This window comes from Anas platyrhynchos, chromosome 1, assembly GCF_047663525.1.
Source record: "Anas platyrhynchos isolate ZD024472 breed Pekin duck chromosome 1, IASCAAS_PekinDuck_T2T, whole genome shotgun sequence".
NCBI classification, from domain to species: domain Eukaryota; kingdom Metazoa; phylum Chordata; class Aves; order Anseriformes; family Anatidae; genus Anas; species Anas platyrhynchos.
This window is the reverse complement of record NC_092587.1, coordinates 114837201-114857107: the sequence shown is the minus strand read 5'-3', so window position 1 is coordinate 114857107 and position 19907 is coordinate 114837201. Positions and strand designations below refer to the sequence as shown.

Here is a 19907-nt window from a genome sequence, read left to right as displayed (position 1 = left end):
GGTAAGGTGATATTTATTTTTATTTTATTTTTGAATTAGAGCAGCACCTTCAGTATTGAATGCCAAACACTGGGGTTATTGTCCTGGCAAAGACATAAACCAGTCTCTCTTTCTTTCTGTACGACACTGGTCAGAAAGTCCATCTTAGCTGAGGTCTGAATATGGAACTAACTCCAATGGAACTAATCTATTGTTCTGGTTTAGCATACTATTGTGATATATGGAGTAATAATTCGTGTCAAGAAAATGATTGATATTAATAAAGAAGGGGGAGATGTGGGAGTGTGGCCATGGGGGTCAGCAAGCCCCGTGGTTGATGGTAACAGCAGACTCTTATTGATGAGGCCCTCAGGAATGTAAAAGAGCTTAGAGGGAACAAAGAAGGGTGATTCAGGAGACGCCATGCAGTCTCGGGTTCCTTCTTCTCCAGCCGTTAAGGCATGGAAGCTTCTGGGTGTTTGCTGTTGCTGTTATATGGGACCAAATTGAGGTCAAGGTGTGGGACTCTGCTACTAAAAACCACAAGGTTGCGGTGGGACTGCTCAGCACCTGGCGAGCAATCTCTGAAGCCTTAAAGAGCCCTGTGGGACCACAGTCAGAAACGTGTGGTTTGCCAGACAGTGAGGGAGCTGCGGGCTCCTTTACTGATCCTTCTGCTACGCCATGGGCCCCTCTGCTGCTACAGCCATCGAAGGCTTTTGCTGTTACACCCCCTGCTGACCTGGACGTGCCTTTTGACCCAGGCCTATTGGCCTTGAAAAGGAGATGGATATGCTTTTCTTCGATCTGGGAAGAATGACGGGATACAGAAGGCCTGAAGACCGAGTTGCTTGACAACTTAAAGCCAGACATATTGTTCAAAAGGAATGGAAAATGGAGACTTGTATGTAATCAAGAAAAGGAATGGAAGACGGAGACTGTTAAGGCATGGGACTTCAAGAATTCTTTGTTACCTTTCCTGGTTGTGCGTATGTAGAGGCATCCTCGGGTTTAGTATGTAAAGCAATGTGCTGTATATTTAGAAAATTGATGTTTGTGTGTGCGTGTTGGTGGAGCGTAGACTCCCCGCACACCCAGCGCTGTTTACTTGCCTTTTATACCTTTTAGAAATATTTGTTTTATAAACATTCCAAAATTCAGATTGAGTTGAGACCTCATTTATAACACTTTGGAGACTCAAGAGTTGGCCTCAGCGATCCTCTTGGGTCCCTTCCAGCTCAGGACGTTCTGTGATTCTATGAGCCCAGGGGAGAAGTGGTGAAAGGGACAACCAGACCAAGATACGGTAGGTTTGCCAGGATGGATTTCAGTGCCGAAGTTTCCTCCTCAAGTCTACTTCAGCCATGAGCTAGGGACGGCCCTCTGTGTGGTAACAGGCCCTGGTGCTGAGGTCACAGTGTATCCCCCCTACATCCCTCTGCCGTGCGTGCCAGCTGTGGCCCAGTTGCTTGTGGGGCCGGTAGGAGGAGGACCCAGAGAGAGCGTTGTGTCTATCTGGGGACATCCTGCTGCGATGGAGAGGCTGAGAGCCCTTAGCGGTGAGGGGCAGCGGGAGGGAGGTTGGGGGCTGAAGCAGGACCCTTGCCAGCAGGCTGCTCGGGGCTGCGTCTCCTGCGGAGATTTCTCTCCCAGCTGGCCAAGATCCTCGTCCCTACCAGCTCCAGCCCCCTGCGGCCAGCAGCACCGATGCCACCTGCTCCGTTCTTTCCTTCCTTCCAGGTGTGGGCTGCTGGCCCAGACGGAGCCGTCGCCAGGGCAGAGGCAGGGTGCCAGGGCCTGTCCCTGAAGCGGCCCCGACCTCTGGCATTGTTGCGACTTTGCTGGAGCGCCTGCAAGACGAGGAGGTGAGCTGGGGGCTCCCCACCATGATGCAGCGGGGGGAGCAGGGGGAGCCTGTGCCTGGCGGCACCTCTGCCCTCCTGGTTTTCTCGTCCAGAAGCCCTGGCACAGGGCAGTGCCCAGCCTAGAGCTTCTCGAGGAGCAGTCATTTGCCCGGGCCCCATCTCAAGGTCCCATGGCTGCCCAAGCCCAGAGGCCAGGGGCTTTGTGTCCCTATTGCAGCTTCCCAGCCCCAGCAGCACATCCCTAGGCTCTGCAGAGCGAGGGCGGGCAGCTGGCGGCGCGCTGGCAGGAGGAGCAAAGCAAGTGCAACTGATCCCTATGGTGCTCTGTCCCCAGGGTGACAGAGCGCAGACTTACTGCGAGCTGGAGACCGTCTTGTGGGGAGATGACAGCTGCCTGCAGTGCGGTGTCGTCAACCGGCTGCTAGCAGAGGTGTCCTGGGACCTGACAGCTGGCCAGGTGAGATGGTGCTCTTGGAAGGCCAGGGGAGCAGCCTGCCAGGCATTTATTGGAGGGCAATGCGGAGCACACAGACAGGTTTTTCTGGCCTTGGGGCCCCACAGAGTCTCCCCAGTGGCCCTGACCTCGATCAAGCGGCTGGGGAGAAGCCTGCCGGGCTAGGCGGGGAGCAACAGCTGGGGAGCTGCTCACCTTCCTTCCCCAGGGGAGCAGAGGTGGCAGCCGCCCAGCCCCAGGCACAGCTGTCCCCAAGGGGTGTTGTGGGGGAGCAGGGGCCATCTCCCCAGTGCCTCCAGCACACAAAGCCCATTCGAGCTGAAGCCCCGTAGCCGGGGCTGGCTGCCTCGCAGATCAGGGGATCGCAGGATGGCTGAGGCTGGCAGGGCCCTCTGGGTCCACCTGCTCCAAGCCCTGCTCCAGCAGGGCCACCCAGAGCAGGCTGCCCAAGACCGTGTCCAGGCGGCTTCTGAAGATCTCCAAGGAGGAGCCCCCACAGTGTCTCTGTGCCAGTGCTCCGGCACCTGCAGCTGTTCAGCCCGTCCAAGTGCCTCACGCAGCCTGTCTCCCGGGGGGCAATTCACCTGAGCCTCTTTTTCAGGGCGTGACGGAAGACACGAAGGTGGCTGCCAGTGACGTCCTGGTGGCTCTGGCCCGCTCCCACTTCAGCTTCGTGCTAGCCGAGCTCCTGGCCCAGCTGAATGCCCCAGGGCAGATCTCCAAGGAGTTCGTGCTCATCACTGTGGGCAAACTCCTCAGCACCAACGGTACGGTCCAGCAGCGCCATCCTCCCTCCCTCCCTCCCCTCCCCGCCCGCTTTGGGCCAGGCTGGGAGAGCTGGGATAGAAAGGGATCCTTCCCCTCTCCACGCAAGCTGTGCTGAGCTGGGGGGCACCGTGGCTGCTTTGCCTCCTCCCTCGCTGCCAGTGCCGGCTGGGGGCTCTGACCGTGGCCACTCTCCGTTCTCTTCGCAGCCCTGCAGTGCATCCCCTTCATGCGCGTGGTGCTGTTGGGGCTGCGCACCGTGCTGGGCCAGTTAGGGAGCGGCCGGATCCTGCGTGCTGCCTGCGGTGGTGAGTGGACCCCGGGGAGGGTCAGGGGCAGGGGCAGGGGCAGGGCAGCCCCTGGCACCTCGCTCTGGTCTCAGAGCGGGCATGGCGGGCCTGAGCCCATGCTGCTGCCAGCCCTGGGCCATCCCAAAGCATTGGGGGCGCCTGGAAAGGGTGGCTGAAGGTTTCTGTGGGCTGGAGGTGAAGGTGCCCGGGAACTCCTGGGTCCCCTTCCTGGGCTTTCCTACCGGGTTCGTGTGCCCTGATGGGCAAAAATTGGGCTTCCAGTAGGCTGGCGGGGGGTGCTGCTCCCTTCCCTGCTCCAGGCTCCTTTTTCTCTTCTCTTGGTGCAGCTCTGGAGCAGTGGGCCAAAGCGGTCAACGTTTACATCTGCACCTGGAAAGGATGCTCCTTGCCTGCTACGCAGAAGGAGCAGCTCTACGAAAGCCTTTCCCAGGTGTTGTGCTCTGTGGCAAGCACCTTGCTGGACTGCCAGGAGGAAGAGGTGAGAAGTGCTGCTTTCCCAGCTGGGGACGGCAGCAGGGATGTCCCCTGTGCCTGTGCCTCTGTCTGTGCCCAGCGGGCTGGCTGCAGAAGGCCCCAGCCTGGCTCTGTGCCTGGGGCTGGGGGCTCCCTGCGGGGAAGCAGCTGAAGCCCAGGGCATTTGGGCAGGCAGGGCGGGGGGGTGAGGGGTGGGGAAAACCTCTCTGCCCTGCCCTTCTGCTCTGTGGGCAGGGCAGACCTTCAGCCTTTGACGCTGGGCCTCCCCGCTTCCTCTCCAGGACAAGCAAGCTGTCATCGGGGCCATGACTCCCTTGATGCGTGTCCTCCTGCACAAGGAGGAGCACCGGGAGCATGTCTGGGAGCAGCTTCTCTGGCTCCTGCACCACTACCGGACTGTCCAAGACACCTCCAGGGTGACCAAGGTGAGGTGTGGCGCAGGGCCTGGCACGGCCGTGGGGTCTGTGCAAGTGGCACGAGGGCTCAGGGATCTGTGGCATGCAGGGAGGAGCCAGGGAGCTCCCCTTAGAGAAACGTGCAACAGGGAGGTCCGTGGAGATGCGAGGCTCCCTCGGCTCTTCAGGCAAGGGAAGAGCAAGCGTGTTGGGGCCAGGAGGGAGCCAAGAGGCAGTGGGGCCCACCTCTGGGAGATGGGAGGCTTTGCCCCCACCTCCCTGGGGGCTGTTTGCACGGGGAGCTGTGTTGCTGTGACAGTTGCTCCATTCGCAAGTGGCTTGACATGGCTTCGGCCCTTTCTTCCTCTCCTGTTCTCTTGCAGAGCCTCCTTTCTTTCCTGGAGGCCCTGGAGCAAGCTCAGATCCCCGTCCCCAAGGGCAAGTGTCTTGCCATCAGCAGTGTCGTGTACAGCAAGGTAAGGGGAGCCTGCAGCCACACAGCCACAGCAATTCCCTCTTGGCTGAGTCTCGGGAGGACTCCAGAGCCCCGAGTCTTTGAATGCTGCTCAGCCTTGGCTGCTGGGTGCTCCAGACCTGTGCGTGTGTCCCTGGGGACGCTGTGGGGTGGGCTGGGTTTTGGCTGGGGGTCCTCTTGCCACCAGTGCCCAGGGAGATGAGAGCTGGCAGCGCCGTTTCTTTTCGGGCCCTCTCAGTGCTGCTGGGACTTGCTCCAGCATGTTCCCACCTTGTTCCCACAGCTCACTGCCGACAGCACAGAGCACAGCCAGGAGCAGAAGGCAGAGCTGAGCCAGTGCATCCTGCTGCAAGGTAAGGAGAGGAGCTGTGGCGATGCCCCGTGGTGTCCCGGCAGCTCTCTCCCAAAGCTGCTTGCTAATGCAGGATGGGATTTCCTCCCCACAGCTCGGATCTGCCCAGAGGAGACGATCCTGTTCCTGGAGTCCCAGCTGGGCCACGAGAGGGAGGCCGTGCGCGTGGCAGCCCTGGGTCTGCTCGGTGCTCTGGCACGCTGTGACGGTCAGTACTGCGGGGTCAGGGCTTGGAGGGCTCTCTTCCGCCCTCTGGGCTGTGCCTCCACGCATGCCTCACTGGACCTCTTGCAGAGTCCGCGATTGCAGAGAAGCTGCCCCAGGTGGTGGAGGCTGTCAAGCGTGTGTGCAGGGACCCCAGCATCCGGGTGAGCTGCTTTGGGAAGGGACTGTGCCGTCGGGGTCGGGGTCGGGGTCGGGGCCGGGGTGGGAGAGAAACCTTTTCCCTCAGGGCAGAGGCAGAGCCTGGCAAGGCTGGACTAGAAGGGCTCGGACCCAGGCAGCCATTTCCCCGCTCCTTCGTGTTTAGCGGAGGGAGGGCTGACGGCCAGAGGTGATGCTGCTGCCAGCATGGGCAGGTCCCGGTGTCCCTGTGCTAAGCACACTTGACCCCTGGCAGGTGAGGAGGGCACTTCTGCACTTCATCAGGGAGCTGCTCAGTGCCAATGCCCAGAGCTGCTCAGCGTGGGACGTTGTGGGCTACATCTTCAGCGAGTTCAGCCAGAGCTCGAGCAGAAGGGTAAGGACAGCGTGCAACATCTTCCCTGGGGAGATCTGCTGCCAGGAGGCTGGCATGGGAGCCTGCTGGGGCCACGCCTGAGCCTTCTGGGGCAGGAACTGAGAGCAAGCGGGGCAGGGGGTTCCCAATGTTGTCTTGCAGGCTGCAGGACTCCTGTCTGCCCAGGAAGCCCAGGAAGAAGGAGGTCTCCAAGGGCTGTGCATGGACGTCCTGGGGTCCCTGGACATCTCTGTGAGAGGGATGGCCAAAGTAAGTCCTCCTCTGTCCTGCTGCTGCTGCTGCTGCTCCTCTCCTCTCTTCAGGCCATTTGTTCCTAGTCCCCTTTGCACACCTGAAAGCTCCCCCCCAGCATGCTTGGAAGTGCTCAGGGAGATGCACACCATCCTCCCCATCTCTGAGCTGAGGCAGAAATGCTGACGGGCTGAATTGTCTCATTGCCTACAGCTCCTGTGGCCGAGGCTGCTGATCTATGTGATGCCAGCCAAGTACACGGGCATGCTGATCCCCCTCTCGCGCTGTCTGCGCGCCCTGGCTGAGAGCAATGAGCTGACAGCAGGGCATGAGCATCACGAGCTGGATCCCGATGTCCTCAACGCCTGCTTGCAAGGTAGGAGTAGCAACTCCCCCAAGGAGCTCTGCTGACCTCGGGGTCTGCGTCCTGCAGGGACGGCAGCGTGGCAGGGCACGGTGTGGCTCGGCATCTCACCCAGCATTTCTTTCTCCCCGCAGAGACGACGCTGACTCCGCACAACTTGCTGGCTCGCCTGCTGGTGGTGGCGGGGTCTCCTTTTGCGGGCAGCAAACTCCAAGCTGCTGCCTTGCTGCTGATGCAGAGCCTCCACAGCAGGATCCACGCAGCTGTGGGGGCCACGTGGAACAGCGAGATTCCCCTGCTGCTGCAGTACCTCCAAGGTAAAGTGCTGCTGGGGAGGGGGAGAGGGAGGGAGGGCATGGCAAGTCAGCTTCCCAGCATGGCTAAGGGGAATCCCCGCCTGGTGCCCAGAGCTTGTTCTGCTGCCGTTTTGTTTCCCTGCCCGGGAGCCAGCACTGAAGCTGGGGGGAGCAGTCCCACAGCGATCCATTCGTCGCGGCACATGGATGGGGCCCTTCCCATCCCCTTGGACAGCGTGCTGGTCCTGGTGGCACCTCCATGGCCCTGCTGGGGCGGTGCTCGTGGGGAGGGACGGACGGCTGCCTCTGGAGCGGGTGCAGCCACCAGCTTCCCTGGGCCAGGCCAGCTTTGCAGCAGCTCTTCTTCTGTGGCTTGGTCCCAAGCGAGGTTTTTGTCTTCTTTCTAGGAGGAAAGGGGAACATCCCAGACGCTGCTGAGTGGGAGCGCCGTCTGCTTCAGGTACTGCAGCCCTGGGAGGCGTAGCATCTAGAGGTGGCAGGGGTGTTTCCCAGGCGCCCCACTCCTCCTCCTAGAGGAGTCTCTCCTTTCTCACACGGGCCACAGCTCTCGTGGAAGGCCACTCTGGCATGGCCGTGTGCCTTGGCACTGCCTCTTCCTGCTTGTCAAAGGCCAAGAAGCATTCGCTTCCTCTCCTGTTCTCTCCTGCAGTTCCTGAGGGCATCCCTGGAAACCATCGGGGACGACGCCTGGATCAAGCGCCTGAGCTGTGCGCTGAGCCAGTGGCTGGACAGCTCTCCCAGCAGCTCTGGGGAGAAGGTCGGTTCCCTGCCCGGCTCTCCCCTGGCAGCGCAGCCACGGGGCCCCCGCCCACGTGCGGGGCTGGGGCTGGGGCTGCAGGCGGTGCTCTGCCCACGAGGGCTGTCTGCGCTGCTTCCCTGGCCCTTGCCCCCTGCGGCCTTTCCCTCCTCTCGTGCTGAGCGGGGCTGGCGAAAGCCCATCCCTGCGTCCGGGCTCGGCTGCTCCCCGTGCGCTGGCCCCGTTGCAGCACGCCAGGCTGTTGCTGCATCTCGGGCTCGGCTTGTTCCCTTGCAGGCTTTCCTGTACAAGGCTCTTGGGACGACGCTGGGAGCTTGTCAGGAACTGCCACACGTCCAAGAGAACCTGCTGCAGCATCTGACGAGAGCACAACCGGAGGAGCCATCTGAGGCCCAGGTGAGCTTCCCTGCTCTGTCCCTGGGGGAAGGGGCTTCTCCCGGCCCTGCTCCAGGCTCCTCATCGCTGCCCGCCACTGTGGCTGGCCATGACTGAACGGCTGGGCCCGTGCCGAATGTCCCTCGGTCTCTTGTTGCAGGGAATCATTTCTCTCGTCTGCCAAGCCGCCGACAGCCACTTCGGCCTGGTCTTGGAGACACTGACAGCATTTGCTGCCACCTCGTGCAGTGGCCGGGGCTTGAGGGTTTCCAGACGCAGGAAGGTGAGGCATTTGGGGTTTCCCTCCCTGGCTGTCTTCCACCTGCTTTTCATCGTGGGCTGTGGGGGGCCATGGGGCGGACGTCTCACAGCATCTCTTGCAACGCAGACGACCCAGGCCAGCAGGAGAGCTGAGGCCACTTGCAGTGCTGTCATGCTCGCCCACAGCAGCATGGCACTGCGTGCCTCCAAGGAACAACTGCTCGCCCACGTGGAGGCAGACATCGCGGGCAACATCCTGCTGCTCTCCATCTCCAGCAGCCAGGTGAGAGCTCGGGGCGTGCAGGGGCAGGGCTGCTGGGTGCAATCCCAGCTCCAAGCCCTCCGTGCTAGGGCATCCTGAGCCGGGCCGTCTCTTTCCAAAGGTCCCCCGAGGAATGGTTTGTCCCAGCAGGAAGATGCAAGCCCTTCCCCTAGGAAATCTCTTCCCCTTCCCAGCAGGAAGATGCAAGCCCTTCCCCTAGATTTCCCCCGTGTGCACATGTTCCTCTCGCAGCCTGTGGCCCTTCCTCCAGTTCCAAGGGTTTTCTTCTTCTCTCCTGGGCCCCAGAACTTGCAGACCAATCTTGCTGTGGCGCAGAGCATCCTTGAGGTCGGCTGTGCCATCCAAGCTGTGGGGAACTTGGGCAGCTTCCATCCTGTCCTGAAGCACAAGCTGCTGCTGATCCTGCAGGTGAGTGCCCAGAGCCAGGGCTGTCTTGCAGGGGAGTTTGGGGCCATGCCAGGAGGCAGGAAGGTCTCCCTCAGCTGCGTGGGAGCTCCTGAGCGCTGCAGCCAGTGTCTGGCAGGAGTGCCCGTCCCCGGGCAGGGTGTGAGAGCTCTCCTGTGCCCAATGCCCACTTGGCAACTTTCTCTTGCAGAACTTGATGAAGACGACTCTCTGGGACTTCCCGGCAGCGTCCCTGCACCTGAAGGTGATTCTGGCCCTGGAGCAGTGGAGGTAAGAGTGAGGAGCTGCGGGGGCTGTGAGGCGGGATGACGTTCCTCCTGTCGGGGAGCTCCCAAAGAGCAGCACTCCCTGCCACAGCCTAGGCTGCTTGCATTTGGGGCTGTCGATGAGGACAAGCCCAGATGCCACGTGACCCTCTCTGGAGAGCGCTAGGAACTCCTCTTTGTTTGTTTCCCCTTGCCAGCAAGCTGGAGATCTCGTTCAGCAGCAAGGAAATTTGCAGCCTGCTGTCTGACTGCTGCCGGGCCATCCTGCCACTTCCCTCAGCGGCTGAGCAGCTTGGGAAGATCAGGAACGCAGAGCAGGCAGTACTGCAGCTCCAGGTAACTTACTGTCCCTTCCCAGCACAAGCTGTGTGCTGGCAGCAGCCGTGATCCTGCATCTCCGTCCCTCTCCTGCGCTTTCAGTCCCTGCACATGGCCACGAAGGCTCTGGGCCGGCTCATGGCAGTCCTGCTGAAGACAAAGCCAAGCCCTGTCCACTTTGTAGACATCGCTGAGGTGAGTATCCATGGGGTGCTGGGGCAAGCATCCCTCCTGTCAGCAGTGGGGCCCCTGGGGAATTAGCAGAGCAGCAGGAACCTCCTGCTGCCATGCCAGGTGACTGTGAGCTCGGGGAGGCCAAGAAGTGGGCCCTGCACGGGGGAAGCCAAGAGGCAGCCCCTGGCTGGCTGCAGCAGGGAGCTGGCTGCAGCAGGGAGCTGGCTGCAGGGAAAAGCTCCTGGGTGGGAGCAGGTGCGTCTGAAGAGAGTGGGGCAGTGCCGCAGGGCAGGCCCTCAGGGCAAGTGCCAGGAAGGGAGGGAAATGGAAAGGGATGGCGGGAAGGGAAAGATGCCCCTTGGCAGCCAGAGCTGCTCTGCCCCAGGTGCTGTGGTTCTGGCTCTCCTCGGACAAGCCGTGGGTGTGCAAGAGGGCCCTGCAGGTCTGCACCCAGCTGCTGGAGGACTGCAGAGATGGAGTGGCTTTTCAGGTGAGGAAGGATGCCCAGCGTGTGCTCCCAGCTGCAAGGGGGCCTGGCAGGGCAGCTCTGCCCAGCTGTGCACGGGCTGTCGGGTCCCCCAGTGCCCAGCCCCACTCTGCCCAGTCCTGGCCTGAGCAGGGCGCGGGTGGGAGACGCAAGGGAGTGCTGGGGCCACCTGCAGCCCTTGTTCTTCCTCTCGCCTCTGCAGACAAGAGGTGCCTACCTGCCGTTTGGTGCCTTGGCGGGATTGCTGGGGCCTCTGACCTGTGAGCCCACAAGCAGCTCCCGCCAGCTGGCCGCTGCCTGCCTCAGCTCCCTTCTCCACATCCAAGGTGAGTGTGAGTAGAGCAGGCGCCTGCCGGCCCTCTGCCCCGCCTGGCCCTAGCAGGATCCCCCGCGGGGGCTGGGCCCTGCCGCCAGGAGGGAAAGGAGAGGCACGGTGCTCGGCTGCTGTCCTGTCCCCAGCCTGTTCGTCCTCCACCTCCCCAGCCACCTGGGGAGGGATCCTGGCAGAGGGCCACCCAGTGCCACCTGCCAGCAGCGTTTCCTGCAGCTGGGGGCACTCAGAACCTGGCAAGGGCCATCCCGCTGCAGCGAGTTCAAAACTGACTCCCCTGGCCTTCAGCAAAGGCTGGGAAGGTGCCCTAAGTGGGACTCCCCTTTTCTCCCCGTGCTCGTTCCAGCCAAGGCCACGAACAGGCTGTTGCAGACAGACGACCCTGCGAGCTTGTGTGAGGGGCTGAGTGCTCGCAGCGACGCCTCTCAGCAGCTCCAGACCTCCATCCAAATCGCAGAGGTAAGGAGTGCCCTCAAGCTTGCCTGATGTTCTGAAGAGCTGGAGCGGAGCCGGGCTCTCGATCTCTCCTGGTTCTTGCATCTTTCCAGATGGTTTGCAAAAACGTCCCCAAAGAACAGGCTGGAGACTTCATGAATGCCATCCAGGATCCCTTCCGGCGTGCCAGAGGAAGCCGCGTGCGTGCTGCAGGCAGCTGGATGCTCACCTTTCTGGAAACATGGGGAAAGGACATTGGTCCAGACGTAAGAGACCTTTTTCCATGCCTTGGACTTTCTCGCTTTGGCTGTCGCACCACACATCTTGCCGGTTGTGTGCTAAAGAAGCTCTCGGGGCAGAGTCAGGGCTCGGGCAGGGTGCTAGGGGTGAAATTTCGCCTTCGAGCGTGAAAGCATGGCAAGGGAGCAGGCGTGGCTCATGGGCTGAACGTCCATGTTCCCGTGCCAAGACGTTCTTTCTCCCCTGCTTCTTTCAGGTGCGAGGAATCCTCTCCACCCTGCACAGCTGCACAGAGTCCATGCTGGAGCCCTCGTTCATGTACTTCGTGCACCATGCGGTGCTGATCCTGGCCCGCCATCACGAGAGGCTCACGATGAACGTCATCCTCGAGCAGTTTGTGCCTATGGACAGGTACATGCGCTCCTCCCTTTCCTGCTGGGCTCAGAGAGCCGTAGCTTGCCTCCCCTCCCCTCGGGCGATCCAAGGGAAGCAGCAGCTCCTTGTCCTCCAGCCAAATGTCAGAGGTGTGCTTGTACCACTGGGAACAGAGCAGACGGGCTCATGGTTGCACATCTCTTGGCAGAAACACACTGGAGCTGTGGAGGACTCTGGGGAGAGACAGCATTGGCATCGGTGTGCTGAAGCGCTTAGCGAGGAAGCTGAGGAGAGTGGGAGACGACAGCTCCCAGCCCAGCTCGTCCAGTGGCAGGCTGCACGCCCAGCAGCCTTCTGCGGAGTCCTTGACTGTACGTTCAGAGGCTTTGTGCCTGCTCCCCCACTGCCAATCTGAGGGCAAGGCATTGGGTGCCCTTTGCAAGCGTCTCTGGACACTGCCAGGACACTGCTGCAGTGTCTCAGCGGTAGCAGTTGGGGACGGCCAGGACAGCCGCTGCTCCCAGGCTGCAAGGCTGTCCCGGAGACGGGGCGTGCAGGCAGTAGAAGTGCCCCAGGCAGCCAGCGGGCTGGGGCTGGTGGCAAAGCTCTTGTTTAACGGGTGCTTGTCGGGTGCTCTCATTTCCCTGCAGGTCACCCGTGCCATCTCCGAAATGGTGTCCGTGCAGTCCAAAGAGGGGGTCCAGAGCTTGCTTCCCTCCCTCCTCCCTGGGCTCCTGCTGCAGCTCAGCAAGGCACTGGGGGAAGAGATGCTGTTTGCGCCCCTCAGCCCCTGGAGAGGGCACGCTGAGGATCAGCGGCAAGAGGGCAACGTGTGCAGGTCAGGGGCAGGAGGAGCAGGGCAAGGGGGGCTTGAATGGCCTAGCCAAGCATGGGTGTGTGTTTCCTGTCCTGCTTTGTGGCCCAGCTCTGGCCACGGGCAGCTGTGGAGGCTCTGCCGGTGTAATTCCCGGCCTGTCAGGGTGTACCAAGCATTGCACTCAGGCGGTGCTGCCTCACTGGGGAGGTTCGAGTGCTCAGATCAGTTCCCCCACAACACAACACAACACAACACAACACAACACAACACAACACAACACAACACAACACAACACAACACAACACAACACGGCACCTTGCCACACAGTTGCTTTTCTGGCCAGCTTTTGCCACAGACTTGGTGGCTACAGAGCGTTGCCTCTGCGCTTCTTTGCCTCTCCCTCCCTCGCTGGAGCTTGGGAGGAGTGAAAAACCAGCTTGTAAAGCTGCTGAGCGTTCTTGCTCTGCTAAGTCTTCCCCTGCGGAACACTGCTCTGATCTGAGACTTCTCTGGCTCTTGCTCTTTCCCAGGCCTTTCTGCGAAACTCTCCTGTCAGTGCTGACCAAATGCGCTGAGAAGAGCTGGCTGACGCCGTTCTGGAGGCAGAAAATGTCGGCGCTGCTGGAGAGCCCCCGCACTTATGCCGAGGGCATGTGCCTCCTGACGAGGTGAGAGCCCCAGGGCAGCATCTCGCCTTCCTCTCGGTGGCTGCGCCCAGGGGAACGGCTGCCGGGGCCCTTTCCTGCGTGCTTGGGGAGCTCTTTGCAGGGCAGAGCAGCGCCTGTGCTGGAGGAGGGGAAGTCCGCGGTGGCAGCCTGCAGCCTTCCCACTTGACCGGGCGTTGCCCCTTGTGCTCTTTGTGCAGTGTCCTGCTCCGTGCCCAGCTCATCTCCCGGGAGCTGATTGAGATCTTCTCCCAGTGGCTGTGCTACCCGTCAGCAAACCTGCAGCTGACGGCCATGGCTTTCTTTGCTGAGGTGAGGCAGTAGGAGGGCAGGGGGGCTCCCCAGGGCTTTTCTGAAAGAGGTTGCTGCTTGGGCTGCCTCTTGCTGTGGGGAGAGATGAGAAGCAAGCTCCCCCATCAAGACTCCTTTGTGCGAAGCCTGCTTGTGTGCTGTGCCTGGGCTGAGGTTGTGTCCTGACTCTCGTGGCTGTGTTGCTCTGTTGCAGCTGATGAAGGAGCCGCCTCTTGAGAAGAGGAACGTCCTGAAGACTCTGCGTGTCTTGGCTGAGAAAGCATACCACCGAAGCAGCACCATCAGGCAGCTGGCAGCGAGAGCTCTGGGCAACGCAGCCGGCAGCGTGCCCATGGAGGTGAGACGGATTTCCCTGCGCTCTGACTGCAGGGATATTCCCCTCCCTAGCAAGACCCCAGGGGAGAGCTGCTTCAAGGGCCTGGACAGAGCGGCAAAGGCAAAAGCAGGGCTCCTTCCTAAGGCCGCGCTCCTTTCCCTCATGCCAGCAGGGCTGCCGAGGGCAAATTGGGTGCCAAATGTCAGAGTCAAAAAGTCTGTGCACGTCTTTGGCTTTGCAGGTGCGGAAGTGCAGGAGACGAGTTGTCCGGGTGCTGCAACAGAGCCTGGCGGGCACTGCCCGTCCCGAGGTGGTTGCAGAAAGCATGCTGGCGCTAGCTGAGCTTGTGAGGGTGCTGCAGGTGGTGAACTTGGGATCGGCCTTTGAAGACATCGCCAGGTCCACCAAGATGTTCTTCGAGTCTGTGAGTGAAGCCAGCTCTTGCTGCCGCTGCTCTGAGAAGCGTGGGGTGGGCAGGGGCCTGCACGCGCCACCTGGATGGTCTCTGCTGGCTGAGTGCCTGCTTCGGCCTCGTTACCCAGCTGACAAACGGCTTTCTGCTTGCAGGAAGAAGAGTACCTTCGCTACTCGGCCTTGCGCCTCTATTCAGTCCTGGCCTCCTCAGCCTCGACCAAGGGGTTGTTCTTTGCCAGAGAAGTGGCAGAAACATGGGTCAGCCTTTTCCTGCACCTCCGGGATCCCGACTTGGCAGTTGCCAGCGTAAGTGCCCTTGCAGCTTGCTCCCAAAGCCCCAGAAAGCTGCGTGGCCAGGGCCGAGGCGTTCTGCCACTGCTGCCTGCTCAGCGGCTGCCGGGCGTCTCTGCAGATCCCCCCTAAAAGTGTGCCAGCGAGCCTTGCGCTGTGCTGCCCAGGGCAGTCTTACCAGCGAGCATCTCAGGCCTCTGGGCCCTTTTGCTGGCCACGCGCCTTCGTGCCTGCCTTTGCCTCCCGGAGCTGGTGCTCCCCTGGGAGCAGGCAGTGGGGAGCAAGCCCACGGATTCGGCCGCCAGGCATCAGGACTGGGTTGGGTGCCGGCCGAAGGGATGGAGCAGGTCCCCTCTGCTGCCGCCAGTGCGTTCCCCTGCCAGCGAGTGCCCCTCGGGCAGCCCCCCGCCAGCTGGAGCTCAGCAGCACATGGCTGGCTGAGCTCCCTGGGCAGGTCCCAGACACGCTGCTGGAGGAGGAATGACGGCACAACTCTCCTCTTCAGATGTGCAAGATCACCTTCAGGCTCTGTGTTCCATTTATGGGGTTGAGGCGGCCACGGGAGATCATCTCTCTGTGCAAGAGGCTGGGTGCACAAGAGCTGCAGGATGCGCTCTGCAGTTACCTGGTAAGGAAGCTGTGCTCCAGCGAGACGTCAGGGCCCTGCGGCCCTGCCCGGGCTCCCTCAGGGGAGTGCGCGGTGATGCACGTGGGGCTGGCCGGGACTGGGCCATGGCCATCCCTCCTGGCCACCCACTGCCTCTCCCCTTCCCCCTGCCCCAGCTGGCTGAGGGGCAACAGAAGGCATCTTTTTGGACCCCCGTGAACTTGTGCCTTCCTGTCTTGCCCTAGGCCAGATACGCCCCCTCAAAGTTGGAGAGGCTCCGTACCGTAGCCAGGAGAGGCTGCCTAGAGAACGGGCAGAGGCTGCACCCATCGACCTTCGAAATCCTTGGTGAGAGCCCGCACTGGAACTTACCGCTCCCTTTCCTGACCAGAGAGCTGTAGGGGCCTCTGCTTTCTCTTTCCTCCGGGCCCTGCCTTTGCAGAACAGGGCAGACACCGTGCTGTGTCCCATGGGCTGAAGATGGGGTAGACAGGGACGCAGGGCTTTTCCTTGCAACCTGCCTCCGAGTTCCTTCAAAAGCTTGAGCAACCATCAAGGAGTGATCTGGAGAATCTGGAGAGCAGCTCCAGGGTGGCAGGGGGCACAGCTGCCTGGGCTGGCTGCTCACAGCTCTGTCTGTCTTGTTGCAGCTTTCCAGGGCCCGAGCAGCACTGAGGACGCCCAAGTGTGGAGAAGGCAGACAAGGCCCTCTGTGGCCGTGGCACCCTGTGGACAATAAAACTCTGTACATGTACGTGGTCTCAGCGCTCGCTGTGTCCTTGGGGAAATCCAACTCAACGTGGCCTCCCCTCTGCGGACGAAGGGTCTTTTTCGTAGGGCCAGGGGGGCACGTTGGGGCCTGTGGGGAAAAGCCTGGCAGGATGCACAAATGGGTTCTGAAGGAGCTGGTGGACCTCACCATGAGGCCTCCCAGGGTTATCCAGCAAACGTCACCGCGATCAGGAGAGGCTGCTGGCAAACGGGAGAAAGCAAACGTCGCCCCTCCAAATTGGTTTCTTCCCTTAAAAAGAAACTGCTTGCCACTCCTGTTCCCAACGTGTCCATTTCGTGAGGAGCGTAGAGGATGTATACTACTGTAACCTGGATCTTACCTTTTTCCCCCAGGTTTCACTGAAGAGCCCTTTGCACCCTTTGCACCTTCCAGGAACTCATCTTGGGCATCTTTGGAAAACTGCTCTCCAAAGCAGTTCTCAACATGTGCTTCTGGGATGGTTTTACTCGGGTGGGCAGCTGAGCTCCACCACAACCGCTCTCTCACTCCCCCTCCTCCAAGAGGAACAGGGAGAAAAGAGGATGCAAAGGGCTTGAGGGTTGAGATAAGGACGGGGAGATTGCTCAGCAATGATCGTGACAGGCCAAACAGAGTAGGGAGACAGTCACATTCATTGCCTACTCCTAACAAGCTAGAGAAGCGAGAAACAAAGGAAAGAAACCCAAAATGCCATCCACCCTCTTCCACCTCCTCCCCCCAAGCGGCAGTCTCAGGCAATTTTCTTTCTTGCAACCTAATTTTAACAGAGTCCTATGACCAGCATGTCTAAGCCTTATGATTAATGTAGTTATCTGAAGTCACCAGCAATTCAGTCCCTCTTCTACAGGACTATACCAAATGCTCCAGATTTTATTCCACTGAGAAATAGTTACTACAATATGTCAAGTACAGTTTCAAAAAACACGTTCAGGTTATATCTTGGTGTCAATCTCAAGTGACTTCCAGTAAACTGGGCTAAATTTTTCCTCTAGTAAGGCAGCATAGACAATTCTGTAGAAATAGTATTCTCTAACACAAAGTGAAATATATTGACAACAAATAGAAATCATCAAGTATTTATTGTTTCATTAAAAAAATAATAAATAATAATAAATATATTTCGAATATAAACAAGAATATAAATATATCGTCAAATATAAAACAAGAGTTGTTAACATTAAGATGTAATGTTGTTTTTTTTAGGACTTCTCACCAAAGGTGTAATATTGAGTAGTAACCTGACAACAAATGAAAGGGAAGATGAAAGAGTAGAAGGTACTTGCATGGCCTTAATTTACGTGGCAATTGACAACAACCACAATCCGCAATGATTTCTAAGTGCCTTACACCATTGACCCTTGAGGCACAAAAACGGGATTCCCATATTAGGTAAGGGGAGTACAATCCCTCTCAAAACACGGGAGTCTGGGGTACACGACTGAGTACTGGAAATCTTAAGACTAGGATGGTCATGTACCAGAAAGGAAACTCACATTTTAGCACTAAACAACTATCTTTAGAGACAGGCTGGGAACCACAGAATCACAGAATTTCTAGGTTGGAAGAGACCTCCAAGATCACGTAGTCCAACCTCTGGCGTAACACTAACAAGTCCTCCACTAAGCCGTAGCCCTAAGCTCTACACCTAAACATCTTTTAAAGACCTCCAGGGATGGTGACTCAACCACTCCCCTGGGCAGCCCATTCCAATGCCTAACAAGCCTTTTGGTGAAGAAGTTCTTCCTGACACCCATCCTAAACCTCCCCTGATGCAACTTTAGCCCATTCCCCCTCAGCCTATCACCAGGCACATATGAGAACAGACCAACCCCCACCTCGCTACAGTCTCCTTTAAGGTATCTGTAGAGTGCGATAAGGTCGCCCCTGAGCCTCCTTTTCTCCAGACCGAAAAATCCCAGCTCCCTCAGCCGTTCCTCGTAGGACTTGTTCTCCAGATCCCTCACCAGCTTTGTTGCCCTTCCCTGGACTCACTGGAGCCCCTCAATATCCTTCTTGTAGCGAGGGGCCCAGAACTGAACACAGTACTTGGGCTGCGGCCTCACCAGAGCCGAGTACAGGGGGACAATCGCTTCATAGAATCATAGAATATCCTGAGTTGGAAGGGACCCTTAAGGATCATCAAGTCCAACTCTTGACACCGCACCGGTCTACCCAAAAGTTCAGACCATGTGACTAAGTGCACAGTCCAATCTCTTCTTAAATTCCTTAGTCCTGCTGGCCACGCTGTTTCTTATACGAGTCAGGATGCTGTTGGCCTTCTTGGGCACCTGAGCACACTGCTGGCTCATATTGAGTCGACTAGCCACCAGTACGCCCAGGTCCTTCTCTGCCAGGCAGCTTTCTAACCACTCAGATGGCTTTTCCAACCATCTTCAAACTTCCAGATCTAGAGGAACGCTTTGACTGCGGCCTAAAAGCCACGTGTATGTAAGCTGCCGCAAGCCAGCTAATCTTCTTCCCATGACCTGCCAGGAAACAGCAATGTAGGCAGGTAACCAAATTAAAGCCAAAACTTGCAGCCCAGTCCTTGACCTGAATAGGGAGTGAGGATCCGGATCCTGGCATTTATGTGTGATAGCTTCTATGCAGCCGAAGTAAATACACCCCGGGTGCCCTGAGCTGGAGGACCATGACGGTGGGAACGATAAACTCCCAACCGACCCTGAACGTGTGCGGGATTTGCTGCTCTACCTGGATCTATACAAGTCTGTGGGTCCAGATGGGATTCATCCCAAAGTGCTTAAGGAGCTGGCTGACGCCATCGCGGGACCTCTCTCAATTATTTTTCAACAGTCTTGTGAATCTGGAGAGGTCCCAGTGGACTGGAAGCTGGCAAATGTCGTACCAATTTTCAAGAAGGGCAAGAAAATAGACCGTGGCAACTACAGGCCTGTTAGTCTCACATCAGCACCTGGTAAAATTATGGAGAAGATGATCCTTGAAGTTCTTGAAGTGCACCTGGGGGACAATGCAGTCATTGGTCCCAGCCAACACGGGTTCATGAGGGGTAGGTCCTGTCTAACAAATCTGAATTCCTTTTATGATAAGATCACCCATCTGGTCGATCAAGGGAAACCAGCTGACGTGATCTTTTTGGACCTGAGCAAAGCTTTTGACATGGTTTCCCGTGGGATCCTACTGGACAAAATGTCCAGCATACAACCTAACAAAAACATCATGCGATGGGTGAGCAATTGGCTGACAGGCAGGGCTCAAGGGCTTGTGGTAAATGGGGCCACACCAGGCTGGCACATGGTCACTAGTGGGGACCCTCAAGGCTCCATTTTAGGGCCAGTCCTCTTCAATGTTTTTATAAACGATTTAGATGTAGGACTAGAAGGTGTTTTGAGCGAGTTTGCTGATGGCACCAAACTTGGAGGAGTTGTAGACTCAGCTGAGGGGCTGAGGGTGGAAAGGCCTTGCAGAGAGATCTGGGCAGATTGGAGAGCTGGGCGATCACCAACCTCATGAAGATTAACAAGAGCAAGTGCCGGGTCCTGCACCTGGGACGGGGCCACCCTGGCTATACGTACAGACTGGGTGACGAGATGCCGAAGAGCAGCCCCGCACAGAGGGATCCGGGGGCGGTGGTTGACAGCAAGTTGAACATGAGCCAGCAGTGTGCCCTGGCAGCCAGGAGGGCCAACCGTATCCTGGGGTGCATCAAGCACAGCATTGCTAGTCGATCAAGGGAAGCGATTGTCCCGCTCTACTCTGCGCTGGTGCGGCCTCACTTGGAGTACTGCGTGCAGTTCTGGGCACCACAGTACAAAAAGGACAGTAAACTGCTGGAGAGCGTCCAGAGGAGGGCGACAAAGATGGTGAAGGGCCTAGAGGGGAAGACGTATGAGGAGTGGCTGAGGTCACTGGGCCTGTTCAGCCTGGAGAAGGGCAGGCTGAGGGGGGACCTCATTGCAGCGTACAACTTCCTCGCGAGGGGGAGTGCAGAGGCAGGTGCTGACCTATTCTCTGTAATCACCAGTGATAGGACCCACGGGAATGGTGTTAAGCTGAGGCAGGGAAGGTTTAGGTTGGACGTCAGGAAGAGGTTCTTCACCGAGAGGAGGGTGGTTGCACGCTGGAACAGGCTCCCCAGGGAACCAGTCACTGCACCAAGCCCGTCTGAATTTAAGAAGCGATTGGACTGTGCACTTAGTCACGTGGTCTAAACTTTTGGGTAGACCTGTGCGGTGCCAGGAGTTGGACTTGATGATCCTTATGGGTCCCTTCCAACTTGGGATATTCTATGATTCTATAAATAGTG

The 19907-nt window shown here is 58.7% G+C and overlaps 1 protein-coding gene across 1 annotated transcript; it reads left to right on the top strand.

Annotated features, from left to right (window-relative positions):
- Positions 1–1409: 1409 nt before the first annotated feature.
- Positions 1410–15604, top strand: LOC113840961 (maestro heat-like repeat-containing protein family member 2B). The gene is made up of 39 exons (XM_072033065.1): positions 1410–1538; positions 1720–1844; positions 2179–2301; positions 2900–3065; positions 3273–3371; positions 3701–3852; positions 4130–4273; positions 4627–4719; positions 5002–5071; positions 5165–5278; positions 5365–5438; positions 5690–5809; positions 5951–6058; positions 6254–6416; positions 6539–6721; positions 7108–7160; positions 7371–7478; positions 7755–7874; positions 8014–8136; positions 8242–8397; positions 8683–8805; positions 8993–9072; positions 9266–9404; positions 9489–9581; positions 9946–10050; positions 10250–10373; positions 10725–10837; positions 10927–11079; positions 11310–11464; positions 11637–11799; positions 12079–12266; positions 12776–12913; positions 13111–13222; positions 13416–13559; positions 13780–13962; positions 14106–14258; positions 14749–14871; positions 15096–15198; positions 15501–15604. Exons 1-39 carry the CDS (start codon positions 1514–1516, stop codon positions 15587–15589), a joined length of 4800 nt encoding a protein of 1599 aa, XP_071889166.1. The 5' UTR covers positions 1410–1513; the 3' UTR covers positions 15590–15604.
- Positions 15605–19907: the final 4303 nt, after the last annotated feature.